The sequence below is a fragment of the Tetrao urogallus genome (assembly GCF_951394365.1).
Source record: "Tetrao urogallus genome assembly, chromosome: 13".
Classification (NCBI taxonomy): domain Eukaryota; kingdom Metazoa; phylum Chordata; class Aves; order Galliformes; family Phasianidae; genus Tetrao; species Tetrao urogallus.
The window spans coordinates 17,666,446-17,689,090 of record NC_136826.1 but is presented as its reverse complement, the minus strand read 5'-3'; the positions used below and the strand labels follow the sequence as shown (position 1 = coordinate 17,689,090).

Below are 22,645 nucleotides of genomic sequence, written 5' to 3'. Positions count from 1 at the left end.
TCCCAGTCCTACCAAATGTCACTCAATGTTTCTTACGCTCCCATCAGTTTCCAAAACAAACAGTGGGAGCCGCAGCCTCCTCTCTCCTCACTCGGAGCACCTCGCCGTGCCCGCTGCCCCCCGACGGCCGCCGGCTGCGGGCCCCCCCCCGCGCCCTGATGGAGCCGCCGCCCGGAGCTCCGCCGCCCGCCTGAACCCCGCGGCCGCCCGGGGGGAGCCCGGCCCGGGCTGGGGGGGGGGATGGCGCTCAGCTCCCGGGCTCACGCCTTCTCGGTGGAAGCTCTCGTGGGCCGCTCGGCCAAGAGAAAGGGACCCGACGGCCGCGACGAGGAGAGCGGGGCGGGCTGCAGGCAGAGCCGCAGAGCATCCGAGCCCGGTTGGTAGCGGCGGGGCAGAGCGGGGGGGGGTCCCGGTGAGGTCCCGGCAGCCGCCCCAGCGCTCCCTCCGCTTTCTCTTCCCCGCAGAGAAGCGGCCCAAGGCCGGCGCCGAGAGCCGGAAGGTGGGGGACGAGGTGCAGGTGGAGCTGCAGGGCTCTGAGCTTTGGAAGAGGTTCCACGAGATCGGCACCGAGATGATCATCACCAAGGCCGGCAGGTAGCAGCCCCCGGCTCCCCGGCTCCTGCCTTCAGCCCTTCCCGCTCCGTTTTGCGTCTCACATCCATTTCTTCTTTTTCTCAACTCCACTTTGCTGTGTTTTTACTTTCTTTTTTTTTTTCTTTTTTTTTTTAATTCTCTTTTTTTTTTTCTACACTTGTTTTTTTTGTTGTTGCTATTTCTTTATTCATTTATTTATTTTTTCTCCAGTATCTGTTTAATTTTTCAAGCCCTTTTCACCTCTTTAAACAACCACTGCCATGGGCACTCCTTAACTGCTGCCCCGTGCCCTGTGCAGGCGGATGTTCCCATCGGTCAGGGTGAAGGTGAAGGGGCTGGAGCCAATGCAGCAGTATTACATCGCCATCGACGTCGTGCCAGTGGACTCCAAACGGTACAGGTATGGTGAGCTCCAATGGTGGCTGAAAAGATGAAGCCCTTCTGCATGGCCGAATGGCCAACGGCTGCACTGGGCTGTGCTGGGAATGGGGGGATGGATGGATGGGTGGGGGGATGGAGGGATGGAGGGATGAATGGATGGAGGAATGGATGGATGGATGGATGAATAGATGGCAAACTCATGGATGGAGGGATGGAGGGATGAGGGGATGGACGGGTGGTGGATGGATGGATGTAAGAATGGACTGATGGAATTAGGAATAGGCCGAGGGACAGACATGCAGATGGATGGATGGAAAGATTGGAAAGATATATGGATAGATGAATGGACACAGGATGGATTGGCACATCAGGAGTACGGTGTGCTGACGGTGTCCCGCTTGGCGCAGGTACGTCTACCACAGCTCGCAGTGGATGGTGGCAGGGAACACGGACCACTCCTGCATCACACCACGGCTCTACATCCACCCCGACTCCCCCTGCTCGGGGGAAACATGGATGAGGCAAATCATCAGCTTCGACCGGGTGAAGCTCACCAACAACGAGATGGACGACAAGGGGCACGTAGGTGTGGGGCAGCCACGCAGTGGGGCTACGGTGGGACTCGGGGCAGCGGCTCAGCCCAGCCCTCTCTGCCCGCACAGATCATCCTGCAGTCCATGCACAAGTACAAGCCCCGCGTCCACGTTATCGCCCAGGACTCCCGCTTCGACCTGGCGCAGATTCAGTCGCTGCCAGCCGAAGGGGTGCAAACCTTCTCCTTCCAAGAGACCGAGTTCACCACGGTGACGGCCTACCAGAACCAGCAGGTACCCGTGGGGCCGTGGCCGCCCAGCCTCCCGCTCCCCAGCGGCCCCCATTGAGATGTTGCTTCCGCCCGCAGATCACCAAGCTGAAGATCGACAGGAATCCCTTTGCCAAAGGCTTTCGGGACCCTGGCAGGAACAGGTAATGGCTCAGTCACCCCCCATCACAGCCCGAGGCCCGGCCCTGGCTCTCAGCCCCATATCGCCTGCAGGGGAGTGCTGGATGGGCTCCTGGAGCCGTTCCCATGGCGGCCACAACTCGCTCTGGACTTGAAGGCTTTCGGGGCGGACAGTCAGGGTGAGTGCGGGGCCGTGGGGCCGGGTTGGAGCCGCGGGCAGGAGGACGAGGATGTAGGGCTGAGTGGGGTCACGACTGTGGGTTTGGGGCTGTGAGAGTGCGGGTGCACGGGGTTCTGTGATTCTGTATGATTATTTTGCCAAAAGTCCCGTTGAATTCGGTGTGAGCGCTCCGGGGGAAGCGGTGACGGACGTGGCAGAAGCTGCAGGAAGATTGAGACAAACAAAAAAAGAAAGAAAGAAAAAAAAGTATAAATATATGGATGTATATATATATATAAAGATGCAAGAGGTTGTTTTGGAGTAGGGTTGCTGTGTCCTGCAGCCCACAGTGCTAATTGTTCCCAAACCACTGGAGGATGTTGTTTAGAAACACCGCATTAAGAATAACGAATCGTAAAAAGGAGACTTGGGAGGAATTAAGAGGTTTAACAGATTGTAAAGAGAGACCATTTTTTTCCCTTTTTTTCCTTTTTTCCTTTTTTCCCCTTTTTCCTCTTTTTTCCCTTTTTCCCTTTTTCCCCTTTTTTCCCTTTTTCCCTTTTTTCCCTTTTTTCCCTTTTTTTCCCCTTTTTTTCCTTTTATTTTTCTTCTTTTTTTTTTTCTCCTTTTTTTCCAAATTTTTTAACCTTATTTTTTAACCTTTTTTTTTTTTAATAGAAAAGACCATTTCTAAAACAAAAAGCTTCTCTTGAACCAACTGTGCGGGCTGCAACGCGAGAGCAGGGAGAGGGGCAGCGGTGGGGGCTGAGAGAACATTTGCAACTTGCAGCTATTGTCACACAGACACTAAAATGTCACGGCTTGGTTGGATTTATTTTTTAACTCACTGTAACATAATGGGTATTTTTCCTAAGGGCCAATATTCGAGGTGATCTTAATGGTCCCTTCCAACCCAAACCGTTCTATGATTCTGGAAAGATGGAAATAGAACAAAATTCTTATCTCTGCTGATAAGAAAAGTGTATTTCTGGGGGAAAAACAATAGAGAAAGAAGAGAAAGGAAGGAAAAGAAGAGAAGTAGCAATCATAGAGCCTCAAAGCCAGGAGACAAATTAAAAATGATAAGCAAAATAAAATAACTGGTCATCAGCTTGGATTTTAAAGCCTGATAGGAACGGCAGAAAGAATTTGGTCTTTGAGTTGCTCTGTTCTTCCCACTGCTATCCCCAAATTTGTGTGGGGGTTGAGTGATGTGCTGCTTCGGGCACGGGCTGCACCCAGCGAGCTCATCTGGATGGGAAAGCGCTCGTTCATTTCTTTCCTAAAAGAGAATGGCAAAATGCTGTGTGCATTTACGGCTTCGGGAGACACCTACGGTACTCGAGGGTACGTCTCAAATTGCATGGGGAGCCGAGGAAAATGAGTCAATTCCTGTGAGCAGGAAGGTACAAGAAACTCTCCATTGGGCTGAATGCATCTTTTTGTTCTCACGTAGAAGGGGGGAAAGCTGCCTGTAATTTGCACAGAAAACTGGGAGCCTGAAATAAGCAGAGGTGCTGTCGCGGGAGGCGGCTATGGCTGGCACGGCGGGCGCAGAGCTGGCGTGGGGCTGTTCCAGGCAGAGCGGTGGGGTTTGACACACACGGGTATGGACAGCCACGCTGATGGGGTTTGACACGCACGGGTATTTCTTAGACAAGTGGGAGCAGCATTCAGCTGATGGGTGGATCTCCCTTTTTCCCGGTTGGTGACAGCGGGACGCACAGCGGCGCGGAGCTGCAGGCTGGAGCAGCCGCTGACCCACTGCAGATTATTCCTCTTCTTCCCTCCAGGCAGCAGCTCCAGCTCTTCCCCGGTGACCTCCAGTGCTGGGACACCGTCTCCTCTCAACCCGCTGCTGTCCCCTCCGTGCTCACCTCCCACCTTCCACCTGGCTGTGAGCGGTGCCGGCGCGCCGTGCCCCGAGCCCCACCTGCCCGGCCTTGGCGTGCCCCTCTGCTACCGGCTGTGCTCCGCCAACCTCCTCCGCCAGCAGCCCCTCATCCTCCCCAGCCACCAGAAGCCAGGCGGCCCCACTCCCCCCATCCTGCCCCACTTTGTGGTCGATGTGCCCAAGCTTTCCTCCCTCAGCATCGCCAGCCTGAAGAGCTCGAAGTCTGAAGACCTGAACAGGCCGTGTCTGCAGGTCCCCAACTCCGCCAGCCAAATGCTGTATGGATTACACGCATCTGGAAACATTTTCCCATCGAGTCCCATTGCTCGGGAAGCACTTAATTGTTCCTTACATCCTCCATATGGTTTGTACGGCTACAGCTTCTCCGTGCCATCCAGACTGACGAGCGCGGCGAGCCATTTTGGGGTGAGTGACAGCCTGCCTGCTGCCTTCAGGGACGGCCGGTGCAATCACCCCAGCTGGCACTCAGCAATTAACCACTGCCTTTAGCGGGATGCTGTCATGTTCCCGAGCGCATCGCTATGTAACGCAAACCTGTTCCCCGGTCGGACCCAGGGTCTTGCTAATTGCTGAGTACGAAACACGGTGCGGTGCTGGAGCAGGCTGATGGGCCTTTAATTTGGGGCTAAACGTGCAGTATTGCAGGCAGCACGGAGGGCTGTGGTGATCCAAGCAGGCCGATACCCATCGGTGATATTTGTGTAGGGTTGTAAGGGATGGGTGAGCGGTGCAGACACCTTTGTACTATTTGCACTCTGAAGTGGGAACATAGATGCATGCATTTCCACAGATCTGTTTTCCTGAAACTATCGAGCTTCCCTACAGTCAGTCCTGAGCCGCACCAGCTCCTGCTCATCCCCCCAGTGGATTTCCCCTAATTCCAAAGGGACCCTCAGAGAGTGAGGGTCAGCAGAGGAGCTGCATGCGCTCATGTGTTGACTTGGAGCTGGTCAACCCCATGGAAGTGCCTCGATGGACCCACATCGCAATGCAGACATAGATTGAAGGCTCCGGTGCTGCGTTAAGGACACAGAGCCCCACACAGGTCTTCCCAGAGCCGTCCCCTCGCATCCCATCCCCACGCAGTGCTGGGGGATGAGAGCAGGAGCTGCAGAGGATGAGGACTGAGCAGAGTTCTGGACACCCCTCCCACAGTCCCATTCATTTTATTTTCATCCGTGATAATTGTGTTATTCCTGTAAATAATCTCTGGCTCTGGGGGCGCAGTGCGGCTCGCTGTAAGTTGGGGCACAGCTTATATTCGCTCCCCAAAGCCACTTCTGTTACCTATGACAGATGTGATACAAAGTGCCCGACAGGGACCTGCCTTATTTTGGGATTAAATAAAGAAAATTCTGTATCTACAAACATAACAGCAACATAGAAGGATTAAACGTAGGTTTAAAAACCAAAACTTGTACTGATTTTTTATTTAAAAGCATGAGATTTTTTTCCATGAGCCCCCATTTCCAGGTCGGTGGACTGGGATGGGCGCTGCAGAGCGCTGCTCGTGGTCGTGCTTTTGGGGCTCTTTGGGTTTGGGCTGAGGGTGGTGGGCAAACATTCATCTCCCAGATAGTGAATAGGAATATCCCTGAGCTGTTGGCCATGAGCTGGGGGGATCACAGCACACTGCGGCTGTTCGGTGCTTCCCACCACTCACCGTGTTTGGAGACTGGTGATGGCTGCAGGAGCTCTCACTTTTATAGATGTAGGGGTGAATAAGAACACAAACCCAGCGCTCTTGTGCTGTCGTTAATGGGAACAAGGAGAAAACAACCTGAGGTTTCGGAAAGGCTGAGGCGCCTTGGTCACTGAGATCTCTCAGGAGGAGCCCAAAGTGACTCAGAACCGTCCACCCGCACTCCAACACAGCAAACAGAGCCAACAGCACCAAAGGTGCCCCGTGTCCCTGCGGGGTGGGTTGGGGTGGGGGTGTCCCATCCACAGAACGAGGGCTTAAAACCCACGGAGACACAAAAGTACTCCTCGTGTTACCACCAAAGGGGCGTCCTGCCATCACCCACACACCACGGACGGAGGGTCGGTCGCGCCGGGAGGAGCCCCCTCACTCCCATTTGATCTCCTGAGGTTTGGGCTGTAATTAGACGATAATTTGTCTGGCAATTACGCAAAACAAAGGAGGGCTGGTTAGCGATACGCAGCAGGACAAATAAGAGCGCGGAGCATTTGAAATGTATCCAGTATTGAAACCATCAACATCTGCGGCTCCGCAGCATCAGACATGCTGTTCCAATAAAGGGGCAGAAGGGAACAGGCATCGGCTCCCCCCAGAGCATCAAACGTCTGTGTTTACAAATTTGTATTGTGCATTAATATGTAAACACACGCGATAGGAAACAGATGAGCCCACGGCATTGACGTCTCCTTTCTCCCTCCATTCGTGTGCGCAGAGCACATGAAGATGGGGTGACTTTTGGAGAGGAACGCTGGACAAAAAGTGCAGCGGAACGTTGGAAATCCGTGCTTCCCATTTTAAATCTTTGCATCCCCTTTTTAAACTCACGCTTCCCAGTTGTGCGTGGGTTGGGGCACGCAGGCAAAAGAAAAAGCCTCGTTGAGACAAAGAAGGAAAATGGAGAAGTCACCCTCCTTGTAATTTACAGGCAAGACTGAGAACCGCCAGCCACTCCTCCCCATCCCAGCCAGCGTTTTAGGGTACAAACTGCACTGCAGTTTTTCACACAGAGGGTGGTGAGGCACTGGAACAGGTTGCCCAAGGAGGCTGTGGATGCCCCAGCCCTGCAGGCATTCAAGGCCAGGCTGGATGTGGCTCTGAGCAGCCTGGGCTGCTGGTTGGCGACCTGCACACAGCAGGGGGTTGGAACTGGATGAGCACTGTGCTCCTTTTCAACCCAGGCCATGCTGTGATTCTATGATATCTCCATCCCTACAGCAGCATCGATGCTCAGCAGCACCCACAGCAGCATCAGATTGCTGGGAGGAACTACTCACTGCATTTACCAAAGGCCTTCCAGGATCATGACACATCAGAGCGATCCCAAACTTCCCCTCAAAGCAAATCCAAACCTTTACAGCACCCCAACATCGCTTTGGTGCAAGGGTCCCCCACTGCAGGGCCAGGAAGGTCATCACAGACCGCTACGGGATCAGGGCGGGGGGACAGCGCGGAGCTGCCCCTGGATGGGCTCAGAGCTCAGCATTCATTCCCTAACAGCACTTCAGAGGAGGGCTTACAGCACAACGGGCCCTTTTAAGATAATTTGTCAGCTTAGAAAATAATCACCATGCACACAGGGAAGGGGAGAGCATTCGGAGAGCTCCACGCAGTGACACGGGGCTCAGCCAGCTCTCGTCTCCTCCTCTCTGCTTTGACAGCCACACTCGCCCCAAAGCAGCCCCAATTCCGCCGTCTTTCTTCCTAAAATAAGGCACACCTGCGAGGAAGGAGCTTTTCTTCGGGACATTCCTGATCTGGAGCGCATTACGTTGATATTTTTGTTGTGTATTTGCGATGATTTGCTCCAGCGATAACGGAGCAGCGTGATGTCGTGCCTGGGACTGATTAGAACGGCGCTTTTGATCAGCGCAGCGGATTGAAACAGTTGTTTATTTCTGGACACGGCTTCAAGACCGAAAAAAAAAAAAGGGAAAGAGAGAAAGGAAAGAAGCTCTGAGCCGCTGTGAATGCCGGGGTGGGGTTTTATTTTTGCCAAGGGAATTTACTTCACTTTTGGAAGTTGTGGAAAATTCCTCTATTCGGCTTCGATGCTGCAATGGGGAGAGTGGGGCGGCCCGGCTGCTGTCCCTTCTGTATGTGAGGAGGGGAGAAAGGGGAGGAAAAAAGGAGGGGAAGGGGAAAAAAAGAAAAAGGAGAAGGGGAAATAGGGGGGGGAATGAAGGGGGGAAATGAAGGGGGGGAAATGGGGGGGAAGGGAAAAAATAGAAAGGAAATGGGAAAAAGAAAGGGTGGAAAAAGGGGGGAAAGGGAGGGGAAAGGGGAAAAAAAGGAAAATGGAGAAAGAAGGAAGGAAAAGGGGGAAGAAAAGGAAGGGGAAGGGAAAAGAAAAAGAAATCTGAGAAAGGAGAGGAAAAATGGGGGGGGATAAAGGGGAAAGGAGGCGGAAAAGAAGCTCCTTTCCCAGTCTCAGAGCACACCGTGCCCCAGGCGCAGGAAACATAAAACTCCTATGACCACACTCAGCATTTCCTACAGCGATCCTCTCGGAGCATTCATTCAAATCCCTGCACACCTGGCAGCCACCTCCATCTCAAACATAACGCTGCAGCTGAAAGCCTTTCCTTTTGGCTTTTATAAACTGAAGCCAACGTCCTTCTGCTGCAAAACCTGGCCGTGAACGGGCTTCTTTTGGTTTACCTCCAGTTCGTATACAGACTTTTGGGAACAAAGATTTTAATTGCACAAATATTTTTAACAAAACCCTGCACGCAGAGGCTGGCAGGGCTGCCACCCCATCCCTTCCCATCACCACGTGTTCACATCAGCCCATTCTTTAGCATTTATTGTGTCTCTGTTTGCTTCCCACTCCCCCACAGGACGCTCAGAGCCACACGTGAACACGTTGGTCACATCCTTTGCTATTTCTCACCACAAACCAGAGCCCACAGCACCCAACCGTCGCAGCAGAACGCACCTCCTGCCCATTGGCACCAACACAGGGAGACAAAGCACGCATTTCTGGGCTCTCCTTCTACCTGTGTTCACCTTGGAGGCAGATCCCCATCCCTGGGACAGCCCAGAGCTCAGCAGACCTGCAGGCACTGTGCGCTCCCTGCCTTCCCCCAGCCCTCCCAGCACAGGAAAGGAGCAGCAGCGGTGGTTACGGAGGCACTGCTCTGCACTGAGCTCATTGCAGCACAGCCAAGGGCCCGTTTGTTCAGAGGGTTAAAGCAGAAACAGCTCCAGCAGAAATCCTGAATTGGGTCTGTATTGATTCCTAGCTTTCAGCACTGATATTTCCATTGGGATTTGTACCTCGCATCGCACACAACCTGGAGGTGAACGCTTTGCCGATTTCCATGTTCTACAGCCACAACCTTCAAGGGCTTTCATGAGAAAAGGAGCAGTGCCAGCACCGGGTGCATGGTGAGGGGCAGCCCTGGCCCCTTTTTGTCTCTGCCCCCTCTCACTGAAGTCTGTGCAAAGGGAAAGCCACAGATCCCACTGTGGGAAACACCTCCTGCCCCGTGCTGGCAATGGGGTGGTCAGGGTGTCAGCCTGGGCAGTGCAGGCCAGGAATGAGCTGTCAGCAGCTCCCCGGGAATCTGACAGCACCCAACAAATGCTTCCCCCCTCCTCCCCCAGTCCCATACATCAATCAGAGCCCAGCACTGCCTGCTCCACGCTGCTGGTCACAATGGCAGCAGAGCCCACAAAGCCCAGCTGTCTGGGCTGCTCAAGGAGAGAGCGAAATTCAGTCTCACTTCCTTCTCGGGGACACAGAGTATAAATCAGCACTAAATGCTTCAATGCAGAGTTATTTCCTGCTCCCCAAGCAACGTTCGTGACGTGGGGGCTGATCTCCCCTGGACTCACATGCTCTGCAGTGCACTGAGCAGCTGAATGTGCTGAAGAATCTGCAGCAGAAGGAGGGCAGGGTGCAGAAACAGCAGGGTTAGGATCTGCAGAGGAGCCAACCACGCATCTCCTCACACTGAGCTCTGCACCTCTGAATCTGCTGGCTGCACACATGGCTGCTCATCAGCACGGTGCTGGTGGCATCTCAGGGGATTTCTCCTTGGGGGAGGCATCCAAAATACAATAGAAAAAGGTGATACCAGGCACCGTCTTCATCTTCTTCTCATACCTATAATGGTCCCACAAGAGCAAATGTTGTTGTAAGCAACCTAAGCAGAATTGTAAGAGCTTTGTTGGCACCACGCTTTGGAAACACGTTGAAGCAGCTCTAAGCTTTCATATGCTCACTAAGATTGGAAAAGGCTTCTAAGATCACCAATCCCACCCCAGCCCACACTACCATGCCCATCCCCACATACTTCAGTGCCACATCCCCACACTTCTGAGCATCTCCAAGGACAGTGACCCACCACCCCCCTGGGCATCCTGTGCATCACCACCTCTCTTTTGGAGAAGAAATCTGTCCTAATATCCAACCTGCCCCTGCCCTGACACAACGTGGGGCTGTTACCTCTCATCCCGAGCCCAGCAGGCTGGGCAGAGCACAGGTCTGCACAAACAGGGGAGACGCCGTGCCCTTGCACAAGAAGCTGCCCATGAGCATCCCACCTTACTGCTGCGATAAGGCAACCCCTGCCTGCCCCACAAAGGCAGCAGAGCACGACACTGCTGCAGTAACAGAGGCAAAGGGGAGGCTGTGAGCAGGGCTGAGCGCACATCTGCCACTGGTTTGGCCACACCGTGCCATCAGACCACGGCACTGGGTTGCCTGTAGAAATAAATAGCAGCTGGGGCCGTATCCTGTTACCACTCCTGGGGCGAGCTGCTCCTCTTTGACGTGATGATGAAGCTCACCTGTGACCGACGAGGACTTTGTGTTCAATTAATTAAGATGCCACGCCTGCAAATGATGCCTTTCGTTCATCCAGTCCTGACAGCACTTGGGATGTCTCTATCACCACTCTGCCAGCACAGCGTGTGGGGAAGGGAAAAAGGCAGACAAGAATTGCAGCCTCTCCAGTCAACGTTATTGTGTTAATGGTAAATTACACAAGGAACAAGCATGAGATGGCCCTTAAGTCCCTTCCAACCCAAAGCCACTCTAAATATTGCCTGAAGAACATCTTCCCATTTGGAAGGTCAGTCTTAATCTCTGAGATTGCCTTCGTGCAATGCCAAGAACTGAAAAGCATCCAAAACTTCAGAAAGAGTTTCAGATCTTCTTTCTCCAGCCTGGAGAATCAATCTGCTCCCCCAGTCCTCTGCAGGAATCATTTCTTTGTCACGGACCCGGCTGTAATTATCTCCTGGAGAACAACTCTGTTGGTGCATCGGTTTTCAAACACAACATCCATTTCTATTGGCCGCGTTTATTTAATTTGAGCTGATTAGCACAGGGCCCAACAAGTGGCTTAGACTAACAGCGTGTCACTGCTGAGGCATTCTGTAGGTAATGAGAAGACACGGGACAGCACACATGTTGCTTTGTCTGCATTAATCTATTTACATAGTAATTCTTCAACTGGTTTTAATGGCTGCTTCAGCTGGAAGCGATTAGTCGCCCAAATGAAAGCCACGTTTCTCACTCCGCACGCTGTGAGGTTTGTGGCTGTTGTCTTTTCGGTGCTTTTTGTTTTCCAATTTGTGGCAGATACCCCTTGAAAACGGATCCCACGGAGGGGCTGCTCCTACTCCTCAGCTCCGTGCTCCCAGTTGTCTTTTTTTCAGCTAAAACCTCAGATGGGTCACAGAAGTGCATCTGAAATGCAGCGCTCCGTGCTGTGTCTCCCCGAGGTTCTCCCAGCCCTGCGCTCCTTTCAGTCCGTGGCTGCTTCTCAGGATGAGAGGTGACAGCCCCACGTTGTGCTCAGGTTGGATGTTAGGACAAATTTCTTCTCCGAAGAGCAATGCTGCACCAGCACAGCCACCCAGGGAGTGGTGGCCTCACCATCCCAGAGCTGCTCCAGAGCAGAGGGACGTGGCACCGAGGGATGAGGGCACTGGGGATGGGTTGGGGCCGACGGCCGCAGCTCTGTGCCCTTCTCATTTTGCCACAAGCCAAAAGCCCTTGTGGTGTGTGCATCCCATCTGCAGCACCTGCAGCTCATTACATGCTGGGGCACAGGGTTGGGGCAGCCCCCACCCAGCACCAGGCAGCAGAGCTTCTCAGGGCTGCAGACAGAGCCCATCCACAGCACTACAGCAGTATTAGGGGATCCCTCTTCGAGCAGCTGAAAACCAAAGAGCTGCCAGCTGTTCTCCCTTGCTGTGTCTCTTCAGCCTCCACATCTTTCTTCAGCACACAGCCCAGCATTAATCGAGAGGGTTGGAAGCATCCTGTATCAGCTCTGCAGAACAGAGCTCCGGTGATTTACTGGCGGATTCCTCCAGCTCCTGTTTTGCTTTCATGCTGGAGCAGAGGTCAGCAGAGGCAGATGCATGCTTTCACTTTGTCTCGCATTTGCTGCTGTCAGTCCAGCCCCGCTCGGTCCCTGCGGAGCAGCAGGATGTGCTCGTGCTCTCAGCCCCGTGCGCTAATTGATTTTCGGGAGCCCATTCATCAGTTTAATTTAGTAGATCACCCACCAGGTTTGCTGTTCACTGTCAAAGGTAATTCAATTAAAACTCCCGGAGTGTGACTGACTGCTCCCTGTTCAATGTGCTCAGCAGCTGTGCCGACACATCTCCATCCCACCGGGCCTGCAAACAGCCGCAGCCCGGGAGCAGGCCGTACCTTGGCTGATTAACACACACAGCAGCACCAAAAATTAAGTCCAAATGCCTCCTTCTGTATGCAACAGCATGCAAATGCGGCAAGGCAGTAATTCCAGCAAAGGCAAAAGCCTCCAAAGTGGCAAAAGTCAACAGTGGGTGCAACGGCTGAATTCCATCTGTGCATCTTACCGAACCAGAGCCACGCCAGGCTGATAGGTATTAATAATTGTAACCCCACAGACATCTCTGGTGCAGAAATGGATGTGAGTGTATGGAGATATCAGGTTCTTAAGTGCTTGCAGTGGAGCAAGGGGGTCAGGGAGCACTGTGATACACAGCTGCTGCCAGGAGCCCTCCTCTCATTGCCATCGAATCCCTCTCTTCTCCTGGCATTAATAAATTAAGGCACCTGCTACACCAATCAGCAGAAATCTGGATAATCGTTATCGCTTCGATCCGGAAACGACGTCCATCACCAGGGAGCAAATGAGGCACAGCTTCTACACGGGACTTTAAGAAGGAAAAAAAGACTGCGTTTGTCAAATTACTGCAGGAAAAGTCCATCTCCCTGTGATGGACTTAATCCACTTCCAGGTCACAGCAATTGGTCACGGCCAGCTCCGGGAGACTGGAACTAATTGACAACACTCCAAAGGGGACTGGCAGCTTTCCTACAGCCTGCAGTCAGTGCTGGGCTCCATCCGGGGTCGGAACCGACGCGCTCAGCAGCCAACATGGATCCAGTGTGCAGTGAGAGGAGAGGAATGGAGCACTGCCACCTCCACCAAAGCAAACATCCCAGCAGGATGGCAGCATTACCTCTTGGGAATAAAAGGAGAGTTCTTAAAAACAAGCAACAATATACACAGAAAGAATACATGGGGAGAGGATGTCTTCATGGAATGTTTCAAAAGGCTTTCCTACCCCTGCCAGCTCCTTCAGACAGAAATTGATGATAACAAAGTATTACGAAGCAGATAGTGGGGAAATTAAATTAAGCTGATTGTTATCTTGTCGGATAAGCTTGCATGTTTGATTTATGACTTTAGACTTCAGGGAAACAGTTATTTCATTTCGAGCTAACAACTTCAGGCTCTCCTTACCAATGCACGCAGTCTGTCTGAACAGAAAGGCTGAAGGATGAGTAACAAACAGAGAGCAGTGAGTCTGCCCCAGCCCACTGCTGGAGGACACTGCAGGGCTTCCCAGAGAGCTCACATCCCACAGCACAGCGACTGCCTGACTGCATCTTCTTCCGTGTCAAGCAGGGCGATGGCACTTGGAATCAGCTGCAGATTGCTCACGTTGCTCTTTTCCTTTATCTGAATGGTAACAGAGAGCTGCTTCTGACACGAGGAAGGCCACTGACCTCACTGGGATTTCATGGAGAAAATATAGCTTGACAGACATGCCAACGCTGACAGCAGAAAACAGTGCTCTACAGAGTCCTGAAGCAAAGCCACCACGTGCTCCATCAAAATCTCAACACTCCCTTTGAAAACAGAAACGAAACTTTCTGTTAAATCCTATTTTCCATCAGTTCACAGTGTGCTTCTGTCTGTGTGAAACGGCAGCGATGCCATCCGGAACCAATGGGTCCCCATGAGACAAAGCTGCTCAAAGCAGCTCGCAGGGCTGCCAAAGCCCCCCTGTAAGAACAAAATGCTGATTTCTGTTGGACCCACACAAAAGCAGAGCTCAAGGCTCCCTCTGCTGGGTCCCAAACAACGATGGAAGGAGAAAATAAACCTTCTTAGCCCCACGGAGGACCAACTCAGCCACCAGCAGCTGCCAGTTTTCCCACTGTGTGCATTAAGGACAGCACACCAACGACACGCCACTCATCTGTCCCTGCACAGAGCCATGCCAGAAACCATCCACAGTCTGGGCAGCACAACCTGAAGTCATTTGGCTGTACAGTTTTATTTACCAGTTGCAGTTACAGTTACAAATCGTCCCATAACAAGTAAAGCCGTTTCCACCATGAACACTGCCAAGCTACAAAAATTATTCTCTTCTCTATACAACGTCACCAACTTCAGAATTTGTCTCTGTACATCGTTGCTGACCATATGTAACAAAATTTCTGGGCTCTGAGGGTCTCCACAAAGGCAGAGTGATGATCTTCTCCCGTTGGCACTGAGATTTCTTTTCATTCCTTTCCTCCCTTCTCCTTTCAGCTGGATCTTTTCATGGCTTTGTTGTGGAATCCAAATGAATGAAGACTGCCTGGACACGAGCAGTTGGAAGCATAACACAAAGATACCACAGTCTATAGTAAATCAGGAATTAAACAGTGAGCAAAACCACCCTGAAGCAACGTTTCACCTTAGATGTGCCTGCTCATAAGTACAAATACTGAAGCACTGTTTGGTAAAGAAGTTGCATAAATGCTCATACAATTTATTTACCACAAAGCAGACTGCTGCAGAAGTACACCATCATCTCACAAGAGACACCAGGAACGTAAAAGCAAGGAGCCACAGTGGGTCAGAAAAAAAAAACCAAACGTTTCCAGGAGAACTCCAATGGAAGAATTATACCAGAGTCAAATATTGCTTGAAGTTCCAGTTTTAAGCACTTGCAAAACACTGGAGAAACATGCAGACATTACAAATGCAACTCCTGCAACGTGGTGAAGGGCAGCTCACAAACACAGGCTCCTTGCCCAGGAGAAGGCAGATCTACACGCAGAAGCAACTGGTGCACGATGCTGGCAACACTCACACACAGCAGTGCTCAAAGCTGAAGCAGCGGGGCAAAGATTCCTTCTGGTCCCAACCTTCTTTGCTTTATCAGCCAAGTCTGCCCAGCTCTGTGCAACACAGCGGGTTGCCAAACACAAAGAATCCTGAGCTTATGGTTCAGCCCTACCAACAACCAACTGCAAAGCACGTTCAGATTTAGTGCATTTATTACACAACAGCAGCTTCCAGTCCTGTCACGAGATCTGAAGTAACTGAGTGTCAACAAGTACACCAAGTGCACCAGGATGAAGGCACACACACCAGCAGTTTCCACAGCTGTGGGTAACCTGGTTGCATAGATACACCACTGCCATTTTGTTATGCTGTTCAGGAGTAGCTAGGAGGAAAAAAGGGGTAGCATACATTTACCTTATGGTTTTAAAGGATTGTACCTACAGTTAAGAGTCTATCATCTCTAAAATACCTTCCAGCTTCTCCTATTTGCAGGAGGAACGTTGAAAGGTGTTTGAAAGAAGGCTGCACTGAACTTAAGGGTAAACACAGGAAAAGTGCACATTTAAATCACTCGAATTCAGGCTGCCAGCCTGAGATACAAACCCACATTTCAGGTTGCTTTATCTGATTTTCCATGCTTTGTGCCCTGAATACCTCAGCAGGTAACATCCTGCTACGCCTCCAAAGCGACTGAGCAGCACATCAAAAATGGCTTGAAACAGCTCCACAGTTTCCTCATTTTTGCCCATTTTCACTGAAAAAAAATCCTGCTGACTAAAAGAAAGTAAGCAGTTTTTAACTGAAACATTTCCCCAATGCTGGCAAGTCTGCATGGTCCTCAGCACCGGTGAATTAAGAAGTAATTCTAAGTCTATGGTGCTTCACATCTTCCTCACACCTACAAAAAATGATTCCAAAAAAGTCAGGAAGAAATGTTTAACATCACCACTTACCACAACACACCACAAGTAGTTTCTGCTATGAATTTCTACCTCCATTTCTTTACTTCACAGCCACAGGAGTCTGAAAGCTCCTGAAAGCAGTCCGAATCTCTCACTGTGCAGAAGTGTAAGGAGATGAACTAAAACAAACCACCTTCTCCATAGATGACTTCAATGTCATGGACCACATTACCCCACCTACAGAGAGCAATATTACACCTCACAAAACAAGGCAGCTGTTCTCAACCCAACAGAACCAATGCATTCATCCAGCAGCTGAGTGGAGGCACAGCAGTTGTGCCCCCCTTGCTCATCCAGTTCTCACTTTGCTCTCTCCAATACCAGACCAGCTGCAACCAGCAGAGGAAGCAAGCTGACCCAGGAGTGTGCCCTGGTTGGAGAGGACAAGGTTGGGACCTTGGCTCATGAAGGATGACTGTGAGGATGCAAACCTGAGGAAAAGCACTTTGGTGTTTCTTATATGGCAGAAGTAGGGGATACGATCAGTGCTTTTCCTTGCGTATAAAGGAAAAACAAATGGAGAGAAAGCATGACAAGGAATGAGAAAAGCAGGCTTCAGTTATCTCACATGGGGTTTCTCAGCTTGAGCCTAAGGATAACAGAGAGCAGGAGCTCCACACCACGGTGGTGAAGCAGAGACGACTGTGGCATTACTGGCTGCACCACAGGATGCTGAGAAAAGCAAAACGGAGAAGCTACAGCACTCAACATTAAACAACGTGCAAGCTAAAATATTCAACAGAACCAACCAAGTTGAAAAATATATTTTATTCCTCCTGGACTAAAGTGATCAAACCGTACAAGTTCCCAATTACATGAAAACAGCTTTTGGTAACTTATTTTTAACTGAACCTGCACAATTACTGTAGCTTGACAATATTACAACCACCACAGACCGAAGTCCACTCTTTCATTTTGACAAGTGTACTTGCATGAAGTCCACACTGTCCACCTCTAAGGTTCCAGGAGCGTGGCTATATAAGAAAGTTGGCTACTACAATCATCAGAACTGAACATATCAGTTCTCCAACCACAAACAGTTCTCATAACTTAAAAAAAAAAAAAAAAAAAAAAAAAATCACTTCATAATTTAAAATATTTATCATTAGCACTCTGCTTTCCTTTCAGCTAGAATGCTCCGGCGTTACGGGCTGACTTAGGATATCAACTTGATTCAGTGAAAAAAAGCTTGCCAAAAATATATCAACTTCAAAATGTACAGAAAAAGACATGAGAGAGCTGATACTTCTGGATTACTGAATGTATTAGAAAGAGGAGAAGCTCAGAGTGAAGAACCCTACGTTACAAATATTGGAACACCTACGCCGCACTGCGCGCACCTTTCGAGTGCAGAGGGGAAACCTCAGTATTCAGTATTCTGACAGCACAGCCAGGGCTGCAGCTCTGCTTAACTTAAACTTGATCACGAAGGCGGGCCAGCCTCTGTGACAGCTCATCCTGCAGAGATGCAAAGCAAAGAAACTATCAGTAAAAGGAACACTGATTTTCGGCAAGCACGCGGTCACTGTGGGGTTCTGCAGTCGTGCGTGCAGATGGCATCGAGTCCAAGCCCCAACAAGAAATTCTAAGCTGCCTAGGGCAAACGTAGAATGCTTCACACTCATCTTTTAAAGATTTTCATAGGTTAAATGGGGAAAAGAAAATAAAAAAGCACGGTCTCTGTGTATGGAAAGGGAGTTGGGAGGATTCATTACATTTGGAGCAGGTCGGAGACTCAGCAGCTTGGAACTCTATCAGACAATCATACAAAAAAGATTTGGAAATAACTAAACTTTATGCATCCACTAAACTAAACGTATGTTTAATTACTGTGCTTACAAGACTGCTTTAATTACATATTATTTCTTTTGAATTGCCAAAATCTAATTAGAATTTAGCAAGTTTGCTCTGGCTGAGTGAAGCATGAGTTCTGTTCCACAGCTCTTTAGAAACATTGACTTCTATTGAGTCTTAACTTACCTGCTCTGCTGAGGCAACGCTTGTACCAACAGAACCTGTCTGCCCTTGAGGTAGTTCCATGTTCAGATCAAGGCTACAGATAACAGAAAAGTACAAAACCAGAACAAAAGTCAGGCACACGTGGCTAAAGGAAGAAGTACAAGAAGTGACACACTGAGCAACACTGGGACAGCAGGAGATCCCTGGCACCCAATGAACACTGCAGACCTGCTCATTAGACAGCCCAACCAGGAAGCTAGTTTCATCACCAAGACAAGCCACACATGGCAACCAGCATCAGGACAGAGCAAGACTTCAGTTTAACAGTAATATATCAGACACACCATGCATACGAGTGACATAGAGACAGAAAAACCTACAGCTAAGTTATAAACAGTGACTGATGGCCAGGGGTGAAAGGAAAGTTACTGATGCTTGTCTGCTTCCAAGAGACACATTTGAAGCACTGATACCTCACCTCTGTGTCTGCCTGGAAGGGTTGGTGTTACCTACCCTGCTTCATCTGCCATTTCCTGTAGAAGCATATCCACCTGATTCTAGAGAAAAGAAAACAAAACTGGCTCAGTTGCGCTGCTGCAGCTCACGCTGAGCTCTTCTGTTCAATCCTGCCAGAACAGATCTTAAAAAACAAAACACTGCTTTAAAGTGAAACATCTTTAACAAAACTGTGCTTAACCACCAGAGGGCTCTGCATGAACTCAAAAGCCAGCAGAGTTCTGACTATTAAAAGCCCATTCATTGAACTTCAGCGTCTGAGAAATAATGCTCCTGAAGAACTGCAGTCAGCTGTTAGCAAACAAAGCAAACATCTCCGAACGCAGTGCTATCAACTGCTGACTGCAAACCATTAAACCAGTGCTCTGCACACTGGGAAAGAAAGCCCATCTCCAACAGATGTGGTTTAAGGTTTATTTACAAAGCGCTGCCTCCAATGAGCATCAGACAAAACTTCTGATGAAGTTCAACATCTTCTGGGCTACCAGGAGCTGGCAGGTGCCAGGAACATTAAACTACCTTAAGCATTGCTTAAGAATGTATCTCAGCTAAGAAGCTTTACCAAGAGCTCACCAAAGCACTGCTCATTCCACAGCAGGGTTGAAGATCTCAATGGATAATATAAAATCAGTGCTACTAGAAGTGAGAGAGAGCAAAATGCAACTGCATGACCCGCCACGCTGTGGCTGTAACTTGAACGACTCTCTTCTCATCAAGAAGCAGAAGGTGAAAACACTTCAGGTGCCTCAAAGCAGGCAGAAAGGAGCACGTAACTTTTCCATGCAGTTTGAACAAAGTTTTTTGTTTAGTATTCTTGCCTGAGGCGTTGTTAGTGTTGTAGTGTTGCTCATGGTGTCCTCCATCTGCTGCGTCTGCACATCTAGTGTTTCAAACTGATGTTCAAATTTATCCATTAATGCAGATATCTACAAAAATACAAATCGAATCACTGAGCTGCAGATAACAGAAGAGCAGCACAACTCCTAGAACTTTCTAGATATGCCTCCACAAAAAGTTTCCATTTACCTTTTCCAGGTTCATGCTCTTCAGAGTGGCATCCATGGATTTCACCACCCCTGCCATCGACTTCGTTACCTGAAACGAGGTCAAGAATTCACCACAAGGAGGAAAAATGATGAGTTTCTTACTGAGCCCTCTCACTTCTACCCAGTTCCTACAGTACCAAATAGCAGGGCATATTTTACTGCCATCTAGAACATCCCTTTTTTTAGGGTCCTTCCATTGGAAACGTTACAAATCCATTCATTCACTAAAATATGGCATTAACTTCTGAGGGTCTCAAAACCTGTCAAAGGATAACAGATGTGTTTAGGTACACAGATCACAGGGCAGCACAAACTGTGCCTGAGCAGCAGCACAGCCACATACCGTAAAAGATCACCTGAGCTAAAAAGGTAAGGCTGGAAAAGCCCTCTGAGGTCCCCAAGCACAGCCCACCCCACCACACACAGTGACCACATTCTCCTGGGAATCTGATTCCTGGGATCAGAAGTCCTACAAATGGCTGCATGTATTTGGGAAGGGATCTCCTTAGGAGCACGAATAACAGCAATTAATGAGTTACAAGCTACAGTCATGGCAAAGAAACATCTATTACTAAGGAGCAAGTGCCAGCAGAGCTCCTTTAGACTCTGTGCAGACGTCGTGCTGAGGGATGTGGCTCAGGGGAGGTATTGGTGACAGCTGGACAGTTGGACTGGGTGACCTCAGAGGTCTTTTCCAACCTTGGAGATCCTATGCCTCTACTGTATGATTCCAGCACCCGACTTATTAACAGACACATGTGAAACCAACCTTCCAGCTCATTACAGATGGAATTCAGTCCCTCCCAAGAGGATCAGAGGGAACTAATCCTTTCCAAGGATGCATTCAAATAGACTTACCTTGCCCATTGTCACTGCAGTCTGAACTCTTGCTGCCACAGCATCAACCCTGGCACTCATGCGCAGGAAATTAATGGCTTGGTTCTTCTGCCTGATGGCATTTTCTGCATGTATTCGTGCAACTTCCATGTTCCCCTTCTGGATGGCCTGTATGAGAGAAGAAAAAAAGCATTCCAACTCTCCTGGATCTTCATAAGCATGTTTTTCTAACAGCCTATTTTTTATAAAAGCATCAATTAATCACATCAATGTATTTTTATTATATATTTTTATTAATTAAAACAAAATAGATCTAAGACAATTTTCTTAGCAGCTAAACGCCACCAGTTCTTCATGAAGAACACATCCTCACACTTATTAATAAGCATGGGAAAACATACAGTATGTAATTTAAGCCACAAGCATTTATCAGTGCTATCAGGAGGCATGCCAGGAAACAGTAACAGATTCTGCTACACGATGTAACCAGACCTGAAGATGTTTCAGCCCCACTGCTCACCTTCTTAATCTTTGCTTTCTCAGCCTTTTCTTCTTTGTCGCATCTTTTTGAGTTCCTGTTGAGTTCCTTTGCAGCAAACTTCAAATTAAACAGGTGTTCTGCAGCACAAGTTAGGGGTCCATGAACAGGATCGATCCTTCCTCTGTACCATCCTGCTCTCCTGTTTAAGGTGCTACCAACCCTAGCACTGCTCTACTGACATTTAGAACAGACACTCATCCTATTGATCCTACTGGGCCATAAGAAAGCAGTTCAGATCCCAGCTGGCTCCACATAACAGCAAATCCAATTCAGACTGATACATAGAACAAAACAGACACCCCCCAAGAGAAATCAAAGGCTCACTGTGCTCCTTTCACTCACGCACACTGAGCCTCTGGCTCCCAGTGAAATGGAAAAGCACAGCAATGGAAGAGCAGCTTACTGGCCTGCCTGGATCCTCCTCAGCCCCCCCAAAAAAGTGTTATGGAACAACAGACAAATTTCCTGGATAACTGCAAGCTGGCTCTGCTGACCGCACCCAGGATAACACAGGAGGCAGAGCTGCCCTTCCCAGCCAAAGAATGATCTCAGGCTTAAACAGCAGCCTTTCCATCTTTGTGTCACATGAGCAGCAACAGTTCTGTCATCTGGACTCATTAACTATTAAGGGAGCTAAAACAACAATAAAACTGAATTTGCTGCTTGTATTTGCATTCATTTCTTTAAAATCTGGGTCGCTGTTTCTTTCTGCAGCAATAAATGAACTGCTCTGAGTCACAAACCAGACCATTTACCAAACAAGAAAACACACTGAAGTCCATTCAAGTATACAACGGGTCAGAGACCAGAATAACCAGGTAAAATATGAGATCACCTGCTTACACTGACTTGCACACCTGCTTGCACTGAGAAGGAACATTTCAGAATACCTTATTTTGAAGTAACTCCCCCAGTTACTCATCAGATACACATTTACCATTGGCACTCTGCTACCTCCATGGCTCTTCCTCCTATGACGACACAGCCTCGCTCCTTCCTTGCAGCTGCACAACCTCATCGAAACCAAACTTCCACCACCAGCCATGAGGTGACTCACAGTCACCTGCTCCAACCTCCACCCCTCTTCCTACCACAACAACCAGCAGCACGCTTCAGCTACACTGAGATCTTTGTCGTCTTTTAAGCCTTTTCTACTTCTCTGTATTATGATGACTGCATACAGCCAGAAAGCTCAAGTTCACCCATAAGGGTTCTCCTCAGCTGTACTTTCTTTCTGACACCAGGAAACAAAGAGCAGTTTGTGCAGCTGACAGCAGTCAGGCTTCAGGAAACAAACACTTGAGGAGCAACGTGCCATCAGCACAGCAGCCACTGCCTGTCGCTTTGTGGGTCGCCAGTGTTTAGAACAATCTGCAGGGTCCTACAGCACAGCACAGCACAGCACAAACTGGTTTTCTGCCTGAGTCACATAGATCAGGCCCCAGTGAAACCAGCCAGGCCCGAGCTCACCATCAGTAACAAAATCAGCATTTCCCATTCTCCTTTAACAACCACCACAACCTCAGCTCCCACCATTAACCCCAAACCTTTTCCTCCCGATCAAGGCTTCAGGCAGCGACCTCCCGCCTCGGCCACACGCGGCCACCACACCGCCCACTCCTTCCCTCACACCTCCCCCGCGCCGAGGCGTTCCCCAGCCCAGCCCCACCGAGGCCTTCCGAAGGGACCGGCAGCCGCGGAGAGCAAAGCGCCACCGCACCCCGCCCACATAT

General features: G+C 49.8%; 2 protein-coding genes across 2 annotated transcripts; one reads left to right on the top strand and one right to left on the bottom strand.

The window, feature by feature from the left end:
* Nucleotides 1–240: 240 nt before the first annotated feature.
* On the top strand, nt 241–4,482 carry TBX22 (T-box transcription factor 22; the record flags this gene model as incomplete). The annotated part of the gene is made up of 8 exons (XM_079542051.1): nt 241–376; nt 465–594; nt 893–994; nt 1,383–1,557; nt 1,638–1,802; nt 1,877–1,941; nt 2,012–2,101; nt 3,876–4,482. The coding sequence occupies 8 exons, from the start codon at nt 241–243 to the stop codon at nt 4,480–4,482; spliced, it is 1,470 nt and encodes a 489-aa protein (XP_079398177.1).
* A 12,944-nt stretch (nt 4,483–17,426) lies between these two features.
* Nucleotides 17,427–21,872, bottom strand: CHMP1B (charged multivesicular body protein 1B; the record flags this gene model as incomplete). The annotated part of the gene is made up of 8 exons (XM_079541856.1): nt 17,427–17,471; nt 17,994–18,066; nt 18,486–18,529; nt 19,307–19,414; nt 19,515–19,583; nt 20,393–20,539; nt 20,892–21,083; nt 21,867–21,872. 8 exons carry the CDS (start codon nt 21,870–21,872, stop codon nt 17,427–17,429), a joined length of 684 nt encoding a protein of 227 aa, XP_079397982.1.
* Between the last annotated feature and the right edge of the window lie 773 nt (nt 21,873–22,645).